The following is a 19,459-nucleotide window of genomic DNA, read 5'->3' as shown; positions in this document are numbered from 1 at the left end:
GCAACACACAAAACGAAATCGAAGAACATTGCTGAACGTACTATTCCATTTCTGCGCTTACATTATAAAAAAAAAAAAATTCTGAATAAAGAGGAAACTTTACCATATTTGAAAATAAAAAATCATTATTATCAGTCAGTCTTCAAACTCGGACCAGCTCTTCAAAGGCCTTCATGGCCGACAGCGGACAGCGTCAAAGCCAGCACCGCCGCGATCCCCTTCTTCCCTTCCCCTTCCGGCATGAACACGCACAGCTCCCTCGCCAGGTCCCCGCACCTGAACTGCGATGGGTCGCCCCACCCGAAGTCGGATATCCCGCAAGCCAGCCGAATCCAGGAGCTGATCACCAACGTGCCCACCTACGAGAGCCGGGGCCTGTACGTGTCCACGAAATCCATCCTCGAACGCACGTACTCCTCGTCCAGCAGCTCCACCGCCTTCTGTATCCGCTCCACGGAGAACAAGATGGGCCTCTCGCGCAGCTCCCCCGCGGAGCAGAGGCTCGCGGTCGTGACCTCGCTGCCGAAATAATGCTCTGGCAACGGATTCATCTCGAGCTTGGACCTGACGTCGGCCATTATGCGGAAGTTCATCAGTTGGTGAGGCTTCATCCTTAGAGCCTCGCTGCGCGCGCGCCACACCAGCGGGTCCTCACCTTTCCCTCGGACAGCGCCGCTTTCTTGGTCGCCTCGATCTTGTCGGCGACAAAGAGGAAGAGCATGTGCACCAGAGGGTCTCGCTGGCACAGCGACTCCGTGTCCGACGTGTCAGTGACCTGGACGAAGCCGTGGTAGGGGTACTTGATCTGAGGCGGCACGCGCGACTTCAGCAGGGTCTGGTCGTGGAAAGGGACGGCGGTCACCGGCTTTCCCCCAGCGGTTTGGGCCCACGAGTTGACGAAGTTCATCCCGGAAACGCCGTCGACCAGGCTGTGGCTAACTCGGATGCCCAGAGTGAATCGGCCGCACTCGAACTTCGTCACCTGATCTCCAATACCATCATGCAATGTGGCCATGCACGTTAGGGTTACGGAGATAAGCGCGACGGAGACAACTATGATCGTGGCACGATTACTTTATTAGATTTATTTCGTCAATCTTCGCTAACCCACCGACCGACCATTCATCACTCACTATAATTCAATAACGGAGCTTTTTAAGATACTCCAAAAGCGACGTCATCTTCGATATGGAGACGTCCGGATAAGATAATCAATATTGAACGGTCCCAATAGCATCATTGACCTAACATATCCACATATCTAAAAAGTCGGGAGAGTTATATTTTTCTCCTTCCCTAATTGCAAGAAACTTTCTCTAATCATGCATCGGCGAATTATGATTTTTACTATAATTAAGAAGGCACGTGGATGATGTCCATATTTGTAATCCACAATTAAGTCCTCCGACTAGCTACGAATGAAGGAAAATATAATGGGCCAAAATCAAATACCAAATACAGTCGGGTTAACTAATGGCGAAAACCTTGGTCAGAACATGAACCGAAAAATCACATATTTGCCGGTTAGTTCCATAGCAATCTTTTGAAAAACATAGATTTTTTCCGACAGCAAAGCAACAGACCCAAAAATAGAATAAAGCAACATTTTGTTTATGTTTTTCTCTCTTAATAATCAAGCGGTAGGATTCCAACCAAAAAAAAAAAAAAAATCAAGCGGTAGAATGAAGTTGACATACTATTATCTTCCCTTTATCTTATTTCACCAAAAAGTTAAGAGAAACTGCCTATATGCACGCCCGTTATGCTTATCGTCTATTTAAGATGTATATGTCATTTGATCAACTTAGATTGCGGAAATACTTTGTCGTTTATGCATGCTAATCATTTTGAAAATAACGGTGCAATTGCTCTAAAGTGAATAAATTGATCTAAAACCATATTTTTCCCCAACCTGTGCAGTTAGTGAGGGCGTTCCAAGTATGGTTTTGGCCTTTGGATCGGAGTAAATAAGTTTGTTCGTGACGTCGGGATCAGGAACATGGACATCGCCCAGCATGTCCATGCTACAATCAGCCATTGCCTCCACGAACTGCACACCCTTCTTCGTCAGCTCCACGATGAAGCTCCCTTCCGGGCTTATGACCATGGAGCCGGCAAGTGGATAATAGTGGACCAAAACCTTGGACAAAGCCTGTTTGAGCACGTCTCCGACGTTGTCGCTGTCCTTCTCGTAGCGGAAGATAGGAAGTAAAACCCATCGGGGGTCTCGGACTCGGGTTGGACCATGACGGGGTCGAATTTCCGCAGGGACATGGTGCCGCCATTGATTGTTAATGCCTCCATCGTCACTGTTGAAAAGCCAGCACATTCATAAAATCCATGAGACAAGATCCTACCAGAGAGAGAGACAGAGAGACAGAGAGACAGAGAGCAAGCGAGCCCTACAACCCTAGAAAGAGTTAATTTTTCATGCATGCAAGGGACTAAAGTTTAAAACCTCGTACTTTGGAGTATAAACTTACATTTGACAATTCGCAAGATTGGTTGTTCTGTCTATGCAGGGAGAGAATCAAGATCGAACGACAATTTATATAGACTAAGGAAGTAGGTGAAGGAGTGACGTGTTCACACGAGAAGTGGAGGAGGAACATGTCTTGTTAGGAAAATTTGACCAGAAAAATGGTAATTTGTGAGGGAAGGGATGAACAGGTCCTCCTCTAGAGATGGATAAAACCAATAGAAACTCATGCATGTTCATTCGCCTGGATAAAAATTAACAAGCGTTCACCAAATATATGCTTTTCTAATACGTTTACGGGAAAATTGTCAAAAAAATCCTAAACGTATTGTAATTTTACCAATTCAGTCTTAAACCTTTTAATTTTGTCAATTCAGTCCTAAACCTTTTCACTTTTTGCCAATTTAGGCCTAAACCTTTCAATTTTGCCAATTCAATCCTAAACCTTTTCACATTTTGTTAATTTAGTACTTTCGACCAATTTATGCCGAAAAAATGCTTACGTGGATTCTTAGTCGGCGCTGGCTGTCCTATGTGGCCGGTTTGGCACCGACATGATGCCGAAAATTAAAAATGGCGACATTTATTTTTTTTTTTTTAATTTCCTTGTGTTCGTTTCAGGGGCAAACCGCCCCACATCAAAACGCAACGAACCCTACTTTGCTCACCACAAATCCACTCCTCGATGACGGACGACGAGCCACGGTTGTTGGATGCTCGACACGCTCATCCCCTTCACGGCGTCTCTTGTCAATCGTAGCCCCCGACTCCTCAACGACGGCCGACGACCCTCGACGATGTGCCGGGGGATTTTCGCGAGCAGCTTGCAGGGACCTCAACAACGACGACTACTAGGCGAAGAGGACTAGCCACAATCACACGGTTCGTCGAGACCCGATTCACCCATACCCAGTCTTGGTGAGTTTTTGTCACTTGGCCATAGGGCAATCTATTTTCCTCTGGCGCTTGCTTCTCTAGTTTTTTTGTCCAAAAGAAATATCATATGTGAATTTTTAAGAAGAAAGGGTTTGCTCCATGTTTCTCATGCGTCCGTTTCTTTGGTTGTTACATGTGAAATGTGTATTATTGGGACTTTCATTTGAGTTTTTGGGTATCAATTTGTCTGCTGGGGATTGTAAAGCAACTGTTGCATGATGGAGAACTCAAATTGATTTCATTTGTTAACTTTACTGAAGCTTTATTTTGCAAGTGTTTGCGACTCAATTTTGAGAAGTGAGCATGGATAGAGGGTTAAGCTTGGATATCTGATGGAAAAGATAGAATTAGTATCCTTGCTGGTTGATTCCAGAAATTGCTGGTGCGCATATCCTTAAAAGGCAATGAGAATCGTATGCATTTTTCACTTCTTATGTGGTATGTCGAAGTATCCCTTAGAATAAGATTTCAAGAACTCTTCTCAATTTGCCTAATACATGGATTATTCCTAATTATGATAATTTGACTTGAAGCATCGCATATAGGACCATCATCCGAGTAGTATTAAACTCCTCACTCGGTTCGGCGAGATTGTCCAGAAGCATGGTATCATGCTTTCCCGAAAAAAGATGATCATTGCCCAAAAAGAAATAGAGTTCCTTGTAATGTATTTGAAGAAAGGAACCTATTATCCAAGCCTCCATATTGCAGAAGAATTGCAGAAATTCCCCTCAAAAGACATGACGGTCAACCAGGTGCAGACATTCCTTGGGATAGTCAATTATCTCCGCGACTTTGTCCTGAAAATTTCCCAAACACTTCATCCACTTCAAAGGATGTTGAAAAAGAATGCACCGCTTTGGGGACCAAAGCAAGCCAAAGCCAAACCCATTGCTTACTTGAAAAACACATTGCAATATCTCCCTCTATTGCAAATTCCATCCACTAACAAAAGAATTCTCTAAACAGATGCTAGTGACAAGTATTGGGCAGTTATCCTCCTTGAAGAAATCAATGGAAAACGACACATTTGGGCTTACAAAAGTGGATGTTTTACCCCTGCAGAGATCCACCACCATTTCACTTTTAAGGAGATCATTGCTGTCAAGTATGGAATCAAGAAGTTCGAGTTCCACCTCATTGGACATCATTTTCTCGTGGAAGTGGATGTGTTCTCTTTTCTCTAAATGTTGAAATTCAAGCAAACACAAATCCCTCATCCCCGATTGCTAAGATGGGCAGAATGGTTCTCAAAATATTCCTTTGATACTAAACATCTTGCAGGAAGCAAAAACATTCTTGCAGATTTCTTGTCCGGACCCAAGCAACCAGTTTCCTCAATCAACATGTTTGTTAAACAAGGAACCCATGCGAGACAATTTCCATGTTGTTGATTTGAGGGAAAACCAATGGAATTCACACAAATACCCCCCAGGCGTTCCAGATCTAATTCGAGTCACTCAACATGATCAGCACCTCAAAATCTAGTTTTTGCATTATCATTACCATATCTTTAAAGATTATGGTGGTTTAATGTTAAAACCAAATGGCATTGATTCTCACTATCCGTTCATTCACCATCTGAAATGGACTCTAGATTTTGAATTCTCCCAAGAACTGAAATGGATGTTTTGGTACATTTAACCTATTTGTAATAGCCATCGAGTTTCCCACAGAAAAAATATCAGAACCTTGTCCAAAGCTCTCATGGGAGACAACACTAACCAGAAAAACATGATTGATATGTTACTTTGGTTTCAACCCCTTTAACCTTGGAGAGAATTATTCAAATCACAACAGCGTGAAGGAAGACAAGAACCAGAGAGATACACTATCATGATTTTTTACAGACCATGAACATTTGTTACAAACACAAGAAGCGTGCGATATGACACAGTAGATGTTGGTACAACCACATACAAACCCCAGCTCACTCAACAATTTGCTCGTATTCACGGAACCTTGCCAAGTTCTATCTCATCAAACCTTCATAAATATCGACAACTCCAGAGGATCTTGTGCCAAGAAAATCATACTATTCCCCCCGAGTTATGGCGATACGATGTAACGTATATTTCATGGGACCAGGTTTACATGCAAGACTATACTCGAGAAACTTTGCAAATTTTTCACCAAAATTAGCCAAGCTCTTCAATGGATGTGGATTCCCAAGATCCATAGAGAGGACCACTCTCCCAAGACGCATATGCTTTCAGCTTTCAGGATATTCCATCCAGCACCCAGGATATTCCATCCAGCCCTCAAGATATTCCGTCTAGCTCCAATTATTGGGGTATCCAGCCAAATAAAAAATTGAATGCAAAAATAGATAAGTATGAAAAAGAATGCCTTTTCCGTGGCTACAAGAGAGAAAGGGATTACCTAAACAGCTCGAACTCTAATAATGCTAATTATTATCCCTCGTAATTGCATGATTTAGCGCTGCAATGTTTACATCCTTTGGTTGAATTTTCAGTATCTCAAAAGGAGAGACAGTCTCTGTAGTATTGGTCACATGGGTGTCTGTAATAATTGGCCCATGTCCGCCAAAAGTTATTGAGTCATTATTATGTCCACTAGTGTCAGCATATCTGCACATCTGCATGTTCAATAATTGTGCTTTTGTCCAGTAGTCTTTTCCTTTGCCTATACAAGACCATTTGAGTAATGTAACCGGGCAGACTTAGCCTTCTTTGAATACCAGTGTGAAGTTTTTGTACAATGAGTTTCTAAATCCTACTCTTTTCTTCCCATCCAAGCATGATTCCTTGATTTATAGAATTGTTTTGTTAATTTGGTAGTACGATGTGGTTCGGTATGCTCTTCACTTGCTACTTTGAGTGAAACCTATGAATCAGAAATTTATGACATCTTGAGAGTTGAGCTTTAAGATTGAGCTTGAAAGTTAAAAGGTAGTCCCCTAAATCTTGGCCAAGAGTGCCTGGTATTGGAGATAGCATACCTACTTCAGGCTCGGACTTGTCTCCGCTTCCTTCTTGATATTAGACACGCAAGCATTTCACTTAGTCATTTTATCGAACGGGTTCAATACTACTCAGTTGATGGTCCTATATGCGATGCTTCAAGTCAAATTATCATAATCAGGAATAATCTGTGTATTAGGCAAATTGAGAAGAGTTATTGAAATCTTATTCCAAGGGATACTTCGATAGGCCACATAAGAAGTGAAAAATGCATACGATTCTCATTGCCTTTTAAGGATATGCGCACCAGCAGCATCTGGAATCAGCCAGCAAGGATACTAATTGTATCTTTTCCATCAGATATCCAAGCCTGACCCTCTATCCATGCTTACTTCTAAAAAATTGAGTCACAAACACTTGCAAAATAAAGCTTCAGTAAAGTTAACAAATGAAATCAATTTAAGTTCTCCATCATGCAACAGTTGCTTTACAATCCCCAGAGGACAAATTGATACCCAAAAACTCAAATGAAAATCCCAATAATACACATTTCACATGTAACAACCAGAGAAACGGAAGGATGAGAAACATAGAGCAAGCCCTTTCTTCTTAAAAATTCACATATGATATTTCTTTTGGACCAAAAAACCAGAGAAGCGAGCGCTAGAGGAAAATAGATTGCCCTAAGGCCAAGTGACAAAAACTCACTAGGACTGGGTATGGGTGAATCGGGTTTCGACGAACCGTGCAATCGTGGCTTGTCCTCTCCGCCAAGTCGTCGTCGAGATCTCTGCGAGCTGCTCGCGAAAATCCCCCGGTGCGTCGTCGAGAGTCATCGGCCGTCGTCGAGGAGTCAGGGGCTACGATCGACGAGAGACGCCGTGAAGGGAATGAGCGTGTCGAGCATCCGACGGCCGTGGCCCGTCGTTCGTCATCGAGGAGTGGATTTGTGGTGAGCAAAGTAGGGTTCGTTGTGTTTTGATGTGGGGCAATTAGCCCCAAAAACGATCGCAAGGAAATTAAAAAAAAAATCGCCGTTTCTAATTTCCAGCATCCATGTCGACGTCGGACCGGCCACGTAGAACGGCCAGTGCTCACTAAGAATCCACATAAGCATTTTTCCGATATAAATTGATTAGACGGACTGAATTAGCAAAAGGTGAAAAGGTTTAGGACTAAATCGGCAAAATTGATAGGTTTATGACTGAATTGGCAAAAAGTAAAAATGTTTAGGATTGGATCAGCAAAATTAAAAGTTTTAGGACTGAATTGGCAATAGATTTAGGACTTTGTTGACAATTTTCCCTACGTCTTCAATATTCACCAACTAGGTTTGCGTATGTATGACCAAGTAGCTTAATGAAAGTTCACCGAGATGAAATTAACAAACAGTTCACCAAATAATGTATGTTATGACCGATTTGAAAATAACATAATTGCTTCATTGTATGGTGCCGCCAATAACATGAGCTTACGTATGCACTATGTTCACGCATTCCATTCATCATCAATTCAGGTTCCCATTTGTAAAAGAAAAAAGAAAACTTTGGACACCAGAAGTGTCAAAGTTTTTGTAGGGCGATTATTTTGGTGCCAAAATTTTTCGCCGGCTCACTTAAGTGTCAAATCGGATAGAAAACGATCACTTAAGTATCAACAGTGACAGATTTTGATCAAATAGTATGTGTGACATTTATAATTATAATATTTTTAATGACATGTCATTTGTAATTAAAAATCAGTCCGCGTGGCAATTTTTTTTTTTTTAAATTCAATCTCAAATGTAAAAATAAGCTAAAATAATAATAATAATAATAATAATAAGTTAAGAAAAGAAAAGAAAAGAAAAGGGGAGTTGCAGCGACGAGGGTCGCCGAGCCCAACTAGTGGCCGATGACCCACGACAACCATAGCCAAGGGCTACAGGCCCTTGCCCGGATCGGGATGAGGGTCGCAGCCCTCATCAAGATTAGGCGAGAATCGCCGGCCCTCGACACTAGCACATGATGACAAGTGGGTCGAAGCCAGATCGAAAGAGAGCATGATTCGGGCATTTCTTCGGAAACTTGGTGTGCGTGCTGAATAAGTGGAGAGCTGGAAAGCATGCATGAGAAGTAAAGTGAAAATGGAGGATGGCTAGTGGGGGTTGCTGGCCACTAGCCAGGGCACAATTTGGCCATCCCCCACCCTCGCCAACCATTGCCGGCGATGGCTGGGCGGCGGCGGCAAAGGCTATGCAAGCCCTAGTCGCTGTAACCCACTACTTTTCTTTTTTTTTTAACTTTTTTTTTTAGTTTTTTAGCTTTTTTATTGTTGATTGGGATTTTCCAATGAGCCACGTACGATTAGGTTATTAATAAAATTTCGTCACACAAGATTTCTAGCAAAATTCACTGAGGTTAGCACTCAAATAATCGTTTAAAAAAATTACACTCAAGTGATCTAAACAAAATTTTAGCATAAAAAACTTTGGCACTTCTGATGTCCTTCTGTCGAGAACTTTTATGGTTAGGGTGAACCATGCCTGTTTCCATAAGATATGGTGGAATTTCGTTTATCTTACTACACAAATCTTTCTTGCTCTCTCTCAATAAGTCCCCCATGGACGTCAAGATCTTAGCCTCGGCATCTAAGTCCAAAGAGTGACATCGAACTCCTCCACCGGCGATGAGCTTGACTTCAGCAACGAAAGAGGCAGAGAGAAGAGCGGGGTGCATGGCAAGAACAAAAACTGGAAGGTACCGACCGAATCGTCAGTACGTACGGTCTGTCAACTTTCGTTCATAAATCACTTCGCATCTCTTAGTCTTTAAACCACCATTCTGAACCTTGAGTCTTGGGTTAAAGACCCCAAATGTAATCCCATCACGGATCGATCGATCATGCTTGGGCTTCTAAGACACCTCTATCTGTCCTTTTCCGTGCCTATTGAAGGACAGACGTGTTCACATGGCCAGTTGCGTGGGAAGATATGAACAGGTCCTCCTTAGACATGGATACAACCAATGGAATTCGTACCTGTTCATTCAGCGCACCACTATTTCTTTGCTTAATAGCTTAATGCGCCGTTGACCTGGATAATGCTAACAAAACGCTTCACTAGATAAGTGCACTTCTTTAATACATGTACCGTCATTGACTAAGTTTGCTTATGTATGAACAAATAGCTTCTTGAGCGTTGACCCGGATGAAACTGGCGTATGTATGGTGCGGATAATAACGTGGACTCGCGTACACATTGCGGGTCGACAAATTCCAGTCATCATGTATTCAGGTTGAGATCAATCTTGCCTGCTTCCATCCAAATTTTGTAGGTGGAAAATGTGGTGAAATTTCATTTATCCTTTAGGCTGAACTTGGGCAACTGTCTTATCAGGATGAGAATACGGCTGCAGTCTAATTTGTTATTACCTCCATGAGATATAGCAACTTTGTGTTGCCCCCTTATCAGTTCAGCTCTAAGATCCAGTTAGTAAACTTTAAGTTTGGGATGCAAAGTAGTGTATGAATATAAACCGGGAAGGGTTCTTGATCCTTTTCTCTAGAAAAGTAAAACTGAAAGAAATGATCAACTTTCTCTCTAAGAGATATAGTTTTTGTGCGGCATCATTCTGCAGATAAGATAGCCGCCCCAAATCAATCTTGATACTAGAAAAATAAGGCGTGAAGGCTTATCCATCATCTCCCACCAACCCTATTGTGGTGGCATGCAGATCCTCTGAGATAAACTAGAGCAGACGATGACAACAGTGGATGGATTACTTTGACCCATCAACGAAGTGCCAAAAGGATGATGGGATCGAGGGTTCTGATTCCGTGCCAGCCCGGTTTACGCGAGAAGACGCACGCCATGAACAAACACGAGCAACCCTATTGGTCAACTCAAAAGATACTGAGAATTTTCACATGAATAAAGACAAGCTCTACGGGGGATTGAAAATGCGAGGCGGGCGTGGTAACTGGGGTAGAAGAAGTGTGGAGGGGTGAAAATGCGGTCAGATCTAATCGACCATGAGAAAAGACGTGGAAAGTAATCCATAAATTTTGTGAGATTTTGAGGATCACTGTCAAGTGTTGTAAAAGTTCAGCTATTAGACGAAAATGTGGTTTAATATTTAATTATTCTATCACTCCTCCTCACGATTAGATGTGGAGGCAAATTGGACCTGAAAAGATTTGAATTTGAGGCCTATTGCTCTAACACCATTCTGCGAATTGTGCTAACTCCAATTTTAATTTTCTAGCTACTCGTTTCATGGTTTTAATTTGAGCTGCATATCCTACTCTACAAACATAGATACCCACATTAATAGCAAGTTTGATTCCAGCATTAAATAGATCGGTTGATAAGAATATTTGTCCATCTGTAATGGAAATTACATCAGTAGGAATATAAGCCGAAACATCTCCCGACTGGGTTTCCACTATTGGTAAAGCAATCATACTTCCTTCACCTAAAATAGAACTTAATTTAGCCGCTCTTTCCAAAAGGCGTGAATGCAAATAAAAAACCATCTCCAAAAGCTTAAACTGTTAGATGAATGCGTGGTTTTACTTATTCTATCACTCAGCACTAAACATAAACATATTTAATTGGATAAGCAAAATGGGTTTGGAAAGATCTGAACTCATGACCTCCTACTTCGATGACTTATGAGATTTTGTAGAACCATTATCAAATGTTCTAAAAGCTTAAGCTGCTAGACGAAAGCATGATTTAGTATTTAACTATTATATCAACCTTCGTTTAGAATATATAACCATGCATTTCAACTCTTGATTACGTGCATGTTGATTCTTAGACACGCTGTTGGGTTTCTATGCAGGGGGACCACAAGCGTTCGAGGAGACGCTCGTGTATGTTGGGAAATAATCCAAATGTCATACCCGCTCATGTAAGTTAGTAGCTTGAATCTTGCTATCCGGGATACCAAGTGCGTTTGGGAACGCATTGTAAAGAAGCTTTGAGCCTCTAGAGGTCGTTGAGTGAAAATTTGAGCGTTTGACAAATAAGCACCGCCATTCATACGACAGTGGAAGTATGGGAAAATTACCAAAAAGCTGTCAATTCATTGCGCTTAGTGCCAATTACCTTCCAACCATTTCTCTCTCTCTCTCTCTTTTTTCATTTTGGACAACACCGGTCGCACCACATACGAAGGGCGGTGTCCATATAAGTGATTTTCGATTAAAATTGGCCGAATGAACTAAATTGACACAAATACAAAAAATTTAGAACTCAACCGACAAAAAAAAAAAGGAATTAGGATTGAACTGACGCATTTGCAATATGTTTAGGACTTAATATGAAATTGTATTTTCTCCTTTTCTTAACATTGAAGAAATAAAAGTTTAAAATCGACTTCACGTTTCATTTTAATGAAGGATAAAGGACAAAGTAGAGAGAAAAGGTGAAGAAGCACTACCACAATAATGAATGGAAAAGAAAGAAGGAAAAAGTGAAATATATTTTATTGGACAGACCATAATTTCAATTTGTGCATGTGATTAGACCCACCGTGGAAGTCGTAATGTGAAATAAGCAACTTGATCGACACAGGATCTTTGTCGACGCCACTTTAGAACTACGCCCTGATGAGTTCATGGCTGAAGTTGGCAAGCCCAAGACCACCACAATGCCCTTCTTCCCTTCTCCCTCCGGCATGAACAGGCCAAGCTCCTCCACCAGGCTGCCGCTACCAAACTGTGCCGGCCCTCCCCACCCGAAGTTCGCCGCGCCGAACGCCAGCCTCGTCCATGAGCTTATCACCAAAGTGCCAACCGACGTGAGCTGAGGCTTATAGACATCCTCATAGTCGATCCTCGACAGCACGTAGTCCTCCGTCACGGACTCGACAGCATTCTTGATTTGCTCGACGGCGAAGGAGATGGGCTTCTCTGCCAGGTCGCCGGCAGTGCAGAGGCAACCCACGGTGGTCACGGCATTGCCGAAGTAGCCCTCCGGCAATGCCGTCGTCTCAAACTTGGACCTGAAGTCAGCCATGATGCGAAGCTTTGTGAGCTGGTGGGGCTTCATGTTCAGCGCTTGGCTTCGCGCGCGCCACACGTGAGCTGCCAAGGCGGTGAAGCTCGTGCAGCTCGTGAGGCCGTCCTCGGACATGGCCATTCTCTTGAGGGCTGCGAGCTTGTCAGAGTCGAAATGGAAGGCTTGGTAGGTCATGGGTTGCCGCTCGAAGAGCGTGGCCATGTCGGAGACGTCGGAGATGACGACGAAGTCCTCGTAGGGGTACTTGATCTGAGGAGGGACGCGCGGTTTCAGGATCGAGCGGTCATGAAAAGGGACAATGGTGATGGGAACGCCGCGGGCGGTTTGGGCCCACGAGTTGATGAAGGCCATGGCTCCTGCGCCGTCGGTTACGCAGTGGCTCATGGCGATCCCTAATGTGAAACCTCCACATTGGAATTTTGTCACCTTATTAAGAAGCGTAAGGTAAAAATTAAAAAAAAAATCAATTCTTGAGTACTGCAAGTATAGAAATGTAGATCAAGAGAGGAGAAATTGTAGAATTCAAGATGAGTAAGTTTCGCGAAAAATAAATAATTTGAAAAATATTTTCCTGTTAAATGAAAAGTATTTTCAACGTAAAAAAATAGTTAGAAGGATCAAGGATCTATTTTAGGAAAATATTTTCTAAATCATTCATTTTTTTGGCGAAACAAATAGAACCTCAATATTCCAATAAAAAAATTCATATCGCATGCATGTTTAAAATTATTTAGGTCTAAACTCTTGTGTAAGGTAAATTTCCCCATTTTGATTATCAAGCTTAGTTGACGTGACACGCCTTGCTAAATCGAGCTTCAAAATTCATAAAATCATGCTCAATCGAGGGGAAAAATATTTCAAATAGACTCGATTGATAGAGATCAACACCATAACAATCATAAAATCAGTGGGACTCACATGGTCAATAGTTACGAGGATGTTAGATCTATTTACTCTATATGTACTAAGTTGCAATTTTCTGGATAGAATGTCACTATCTCTAGAATCTAGATGTCCCGTCCCCGTGCCGGTTGAAGTACAAGGCAAATAACAATCTTAATTGGGCAACGATTGCAGCACAGTTGACCTTAGGAGTGTGTCCGCCTTCTCTTTCCCGGGAGCTTAAGACAACCAACCTCATTTTTGCGAGGAGAGTTACGGAAAAAATTATAAACTTATTACAATTATATCAATTCAGTCTTAAATCTTTTTATTTTGCTAATTCAATTCTAAACATTTTGTTGAAGTCAACGATTACATGCCAAAATTGGCCAGATTGACCGAATTGACTAGCGATTTCTGGCCAAAATTGATTGGATTGATTGAATTGGCACAATTATGAAAGTTTTAGGATTGAATTGCTAAAAAAAAAAAATTGAGACTGAATTGATACAATTGAAATAGGTTTAGAACTTTTTTGTTAATTCTCACAATTTTCGCAAGTAATAATTGATTAAGGAAGAACCTATGTCACAACTCTAGTTCACGCTAAATGCACAACAAAACCGAGATTCTTCAATACCTGAGCAGTCAGAAGGGGAACTTCGAACAAATCCGTCATGGAAGGATCCGTGTACACGAGCTTCCTCGAAATGTCCGGATCAGGAACTCGAACATCGCCCAACGCGTCGATGCCGCAGGTGGCGATAGCCTCGACCAACGTCGCGCCTCCTTTTGTGCACGCGACGGCGAGCTTATCTTCGGGAGTAGTAGCCAACTTCCCCGCGAGCGGGTAATAGTGGACCAAGACTTTGGCCAAAGCCTTCTTTAGCATGTCTCCGACGTCGTCTCCGCTTCTCTCGTAGCAGTATATCGCTTGCATGGTGATGGGAATGGCCTGGTCGAGGCTGGACAGGAAGTAAAAGCCGTCGGGTGTGGCCGACTCCGGTTGGACCAAGATGGGTGGTGACTTGGTCACGGTCACGGGACCGCTGTTCATTATCGTGGATGCCTCCATTGTTGCAGCTCTGGAGCTTCTCAGATAGAAGAAGAATGACTGCATGCGATGGAAAAAGCATATGACGTGTTGAGCTAAGTCGATTACATTGCATTACAGGATGGATCTAAGTATCATAAGGAGGAAAGCGAAACTTCATGTTTGCCTTTCAAATCCATCAAGTTTGATCGGTTTACCATTCCAAGTCGAACGGGACCCTTATAGATTATTGTTCTTCTTTCGAGACCGAACGAAACGAGAAAAGAAAAGAAAACAGAAAAAGAAAAAAAGAACAAAGAGCTCCAAAAAAAAAGAAAATGAAATAGGCGTGTATACCTTTTTTTCTGCAATTGCACTGTCTCAGAAGTTCCCCACCAGCTTATATACAGACATTGTGAAGTGTAAGATTGGAAAAGATCGTATGAACGGGCCCAGGACAAACGGCAGGTCAGATCCCATAATGTCTTTTTATTACCCTAAATAGTACACTTGATCCTCACACTAAGGGTCTGTATGGTAACATTCCAGAAAAAGTGTTTATATTTTCAAAGTGTTCTCGGAACATTTTGGGAACAGAAATGCGTATGGTAAAAAAGTGTTCCCAAAATGTTCCGGGAATACTTTTGAGAAATAGAAACACTTTTGGAGCAGAAACAAGAAAAACTTGTTTATGTGTTCTTGGAACAATTTTTAGAAACACATTTGGATCATTTTTTAGAAACAATTGGGAACGATTTTGTTTTTGAACACATTTTTCTCTCTTTTGTTCTTGCATGATGTTGACATTTGATTTTTGATCATTTTATTTTAAAAAATTAATTAAAAATATGAAAATTTCATAAAATTACAAAATCAACCTTGGAAGCTTTGGCCTAGCCTTAGCAACCAATTTCGAACAAAAAATATTTTTTGTAATAGTTGGCATTTTGCAGATTTATTTTAATTATAAAAATATCCGAAAATAAGGAAAAATAGTATTCGTGGTCAGAAAAATGTGCAAAAATAGTCCATATTCTTATTTTAATTCCCTTTTCATTTTGGTCTCTTAAATTTAAAAAAATTCAGTTTGGGACCACATGCCTCTTCATTGAACATAATCCTAAATTGACTAAAAAATTTCATTTTAAATCATTTTAACCAAAACTTTTACTTTTAGAGTCATGACATGAGATTTTGATACCTTGCATCTCATTTCAGTCCTCGTGTTTGGAAAAATTGCACAATTGTACTAAAAGGACCTAAATGCACAAATATTTTTCATTTTAGTCACCGATTTCACTCAAAGTGCAATTAATATTTTTTTAGAGTCCCCGTTTAAAGGTAATCATATTTTTAACTACTTGGGAACATTTACGTATAACTCATAATTGTAATTTTTCCTATCTAGAGAAAACATATTTGATGTTCTCGTTGTCTAATTTCAATTCGTCTTCTCTTTCAGTTTTTTTTTTTTATATAGTTGATCTCGTCCATATCATCATTTGATAAATCGTGCATAAATTACTTATACATATATTGGTCCAATTTGATTTAGTAAATTGAACAAATGTGATTTAATTTGATTTAGTAAGTTAAAAAGATAAAAGAAATTTTACTTTTAATATATATAGTCCCCTTAATTAAATGAATAGTTACCAAACGCATTTCTTTTCTTCTTCTTTTTTGTTTCAGAACAGAAATTTTATGCAGTTACCAAACGTGTTTCTGTTCTTTTTTTTATTTCAGGAGCAAATTTTTTTTGCAGTTACCAAACGCGTTTTTATTCCCAAAAATCATTGCCGAGAACAGAAACAGCAAAAAATATTTCTATTCTAAAAGTTGTTCCGGGAACAGAAACGTTACCATACACAACCTAATTTACTGCATATCCTATATTGTTGACTAGCTTAACTTATCATAGTCGATCGATCCGATTGCTGGAGGGTTCTTAAGTCAATTACTATAACCCAAATTGCAGACTGCAGACACCATCTTTCCAATCATCATGTTTGTTAATTATGTCTCGAGTTTGAACCATTTGTGGAATCCAAACAGATTGAAGAATGTATATCGTTTTCGTAAATGGATATATTTGAGAAGAAAAGAAATCTTGGATTAGAACTTCTTTTCTTGAAAACCTCATCAAATCACGTGAAGATTTGTTATTCTGTTGAAGGAAGGTTATCCAAGATTGCCACCAAGAGAATTACTCGTTTGCACGTAGGGGGGGACTCCACCTTTATGTGATTGGTCGGTCAATGAAGAAACAAGTTGTTTTGACTTCTTCAAGCTGCACAAACAAAGGAAATAAAATATAGGGATTTTATTTCCAATTTCCTTTTGCAGTGGAGAGCAGCGGCCGCCACACGAAGAGACAAAAAAAAGGTGAGCACGTACAGTATTCTGGTTTTTAAGGTCGTGCGCGAGTGTTCTCGTTTAGGCTTGAACATTCATCGTTTTGTTTTGCGTGAGTTTTTATATATCCAATTAAGTTGTTTATTTATAAATACTTTGGGTTAGATATAATTTAGGTGTGGAAAATACGAGCGTATTGAGCGATTGTAATTTCGATTCTCCGATTATAGTAGATTATTCGTGTTGGCTCTCCCGTGAATGTAGGTACCGATATTCGAACGAACCACGTAATTTTTGGTGTCCTTTATCATTTCTCGTTATTTCTCTAGATTTTTCGCATTGACTTATTTGCAAGATCTTGGTTAGTTTCCGCGTTATCAGAGCCAACTTCCAAAATGATCATCGTGCGAAGGAGTGCAGATTAAATTAAGTTCCGCTAAGAACCATCGTCTGTACTTATCTATTGTCGAGATTTTCATTAGCATGTGCCGTCGAGACTTGTTAAGCGATCAAATCAAAATTTTGCAGGGTCGCATACGTTATTATCTTCATGTTATGTACACCCAATAGCTCGAAACGAACGAATCGATCCTCGATATGTACCTGAAGACACTCGTTAATATGACCCGATAACCGCGGACTTTGTAATACTTTCTTGGGATATGGTGAGAGCCGATGATGTCTGGGGTTCCCTTCTTTTATTCGTTGCGTGGTTGGCAAGGACGGGGCGAGCAAAGGTCTGAATCTGACCGCAGGCAACTCCCATTCCTAAGAATCTTGTGCTGAGATGGACTGCTGCAATGAATTTTAGCTGGTAATTACTGAGCGGAGGTAGGTAGTTTACAAGGTAAACGGCCACCCGCAAGATAAGGAGAAGATAGAAAAAAATAATTCGATTGACCGTCTCAAAGGTGACAAATATCCATTAAAAAGTAGTAAGAATTATTCTCTGAAAAGTACACAAATGAAAATTATCGTGTAAGCGAAGACCTGACGAAAGAGACGTGGGCTCCATTTTTTATTTATTATTTATTAAGTCGAAAGAAAAATCTTCATTTCGTATCAAAGAGAGGTACATCACTTCAGCATAAAAATGAAAATCCACAAAGCAAGTAGTTTTGAAAAGCGAATAAATTTAATTGAGATTGCATAAACTCACTCATTCCTCAAGGATGCATGCATCATACTATCCATGCACAATTGGCGGCCGATCATCGAATCTCGCATCATCATCAGTGATGAGTACACACCGAGAAATCCCTCTCTAGTAACTAAGGCTTTATCAAAAGGCGGTCTCCATTTGATTTGCAAAAAATGAATAATTTAGACAATCTATCGTCCCAGAAAGGATCGCTTGCAATAGTTAGCCAATGAAAATTGTTCTTATTGTCAATAACAATATATGTTTAAGCATAAAGTAATACCTTTCATTTTTCGTGAAGTAAACAAAGCCGAATATAGATGTTTTGCTAGAACACAAAGTGATTGCATAGTTTTAGCATACCTTACTATCACACTGCCATTTCCTAAGATAATTTCTTAGCTGCGTTTGGTCATCCGAATTCTAGTCAGAATAGAACCAGATATAATAGGATATGATAAGAAATCTAAGAATTTTATCATATCCTATCTATTGTTTGGTGAAATATGGATTTATAGTCGAATAAGAAGAGGCAATGCACAACTAAAACATCATAATGCTTTAGAAATTATCCAATTATGAGTTTTGATGAGTGAATTATTGTTGAACAGAGGATTATGCCATGAGAATTTCAGGCACAATATCGATGGAGCAAATCCTGTATAATCGAGGATCTTGATTTTCAGTCGAATCCTTGAGAATGATCCATTGGACTTACTTGTTGTCTTGTCAAGTGAGTAAACAAGTGCTGAACAATCTAATTATCCGGCCTCTTTTTGCAAGTTGAAGATGCAATTTAATTGTTGAGTACCAGATTCCTCGTTTGTCAAGTCTATATTCGTGCTTTCTCACCGAGAATCGTTCAAATAAATTTCGGACTGGGCACGTGCATGGCGAATGTGGGAAAAGAATTAGTCCATGTAAATTGAACAGAGCGGAATGATATATTTTACAATGGGTCCGGTAGAGCGCTGTGTGATCTAGAGTGGTTACTTTAAATCCAAAGTATTCTATAGACAAAAAAGTGAAAAGATATGAAATTTAATTTGATCGCACACACTTTGGTGTGGAGATTGTATTATATTTATAGAGCAGATCGTGGGAGATTTGCTCAATCAAGCACAAATCATGGAAACAGAAATCGTGGAAGATTAGCTTTAGCAACAAGATTGACACAGATTGTCAAAGATTGCTCTATCACTGGAGATTTGCTCTATAAAAAGGATGGAACTTCGTCCATTTAATTACCTAACCATTATTTGGTCGAAAAATAAGTACTTACTTTCGATTTGAATGGAACCTAAGATTCGAAAACGGAAAGCGAACGTGGCAAAGATGCAGCCAGGCCACGAGCCACTTCCACGCGGCCCAACTTCTAATCAACCTTGGGGCTTGAGATGATCAGAGGTTTTAGGGGCCAAATATTTGTTCTAAAGACCCACTCTCTAGCTCTCTCTCTCTCTTCGTTTTCTTTTTCAATATTTGCATTAGAGTAAAGAAAAATGACACAAATAATCCTTAAATTTTGATTCAATATGCAACATCGTCCATAGATATTTAATTTGTACAATGCAGTACCTAAACTATTAGTAAATATTCGATTTAGACCTTCAATATTATCATTTCATCAATTCACAATAACAAAATATGCTGATGTGCCTTCCAAACCGTTGAGTTTGAACGATAGGTAAAAAATAAAAAT

The 19,459-nt window shown here is 40.4% G+C and overlaps 1 protein-coding gene and 1 pseudogene across 1 annotated transcript; both read right to left on the bottom strand.

The window, feature by feature from the left end:
• Positions 1-19: 19 nt before the first annotated feature.
• On the bottom strand, positions 20-2,620 carry LOC115747674 (annotated as a pseudogene).
• A 9,210-nt stretch (positions 2,621-11,830) lies between these two features.
• Positions 11,831-14,303, bottom strand: LOC115747573 (omega-hydroxypalmitate O-feruloyl transferase-like). The gene is made up of 2 exons (XM_030683780.1): positions 13,869-14,303; positions 11,831-12,772 (listed from the first exon to the last, which is right to left on the bottom strand). The coding sequence occupies exons 1-2, from the start codon at positions 14,301-14,303 to the stop codon at positions 11,831-11,833; spliced, it is 1,377 nt and encodes a 458-aa protein (XP_030539640.1).
• Between the last annotated feature and the right edge of the window lie 5,156 nt (positions 14,304-19,459).

The sequence above is a fragment of the Rhodamnia argentea genome, chromosome 10 (genome assembly GCF_020921035.1).
Source record: "Rhodamnia argentea isolate NSW1041297 chromosome 10, ASM2092103v1, whole genome shotgun sequence".
NCBI classification, from domain to species: domain Eukaryota; kingdom Viridiplantae; phylum Streptophyta; class Magnoliopsida; order Myrtales; family Myrtaceae; genus Rhodamnia; species Rhodamnia argentea.
The sequence above is the reverse complement of the archived record's forward strand: the minus strand, read 5'-3'. Positions and strand labels throughout refer to the sequence as shown.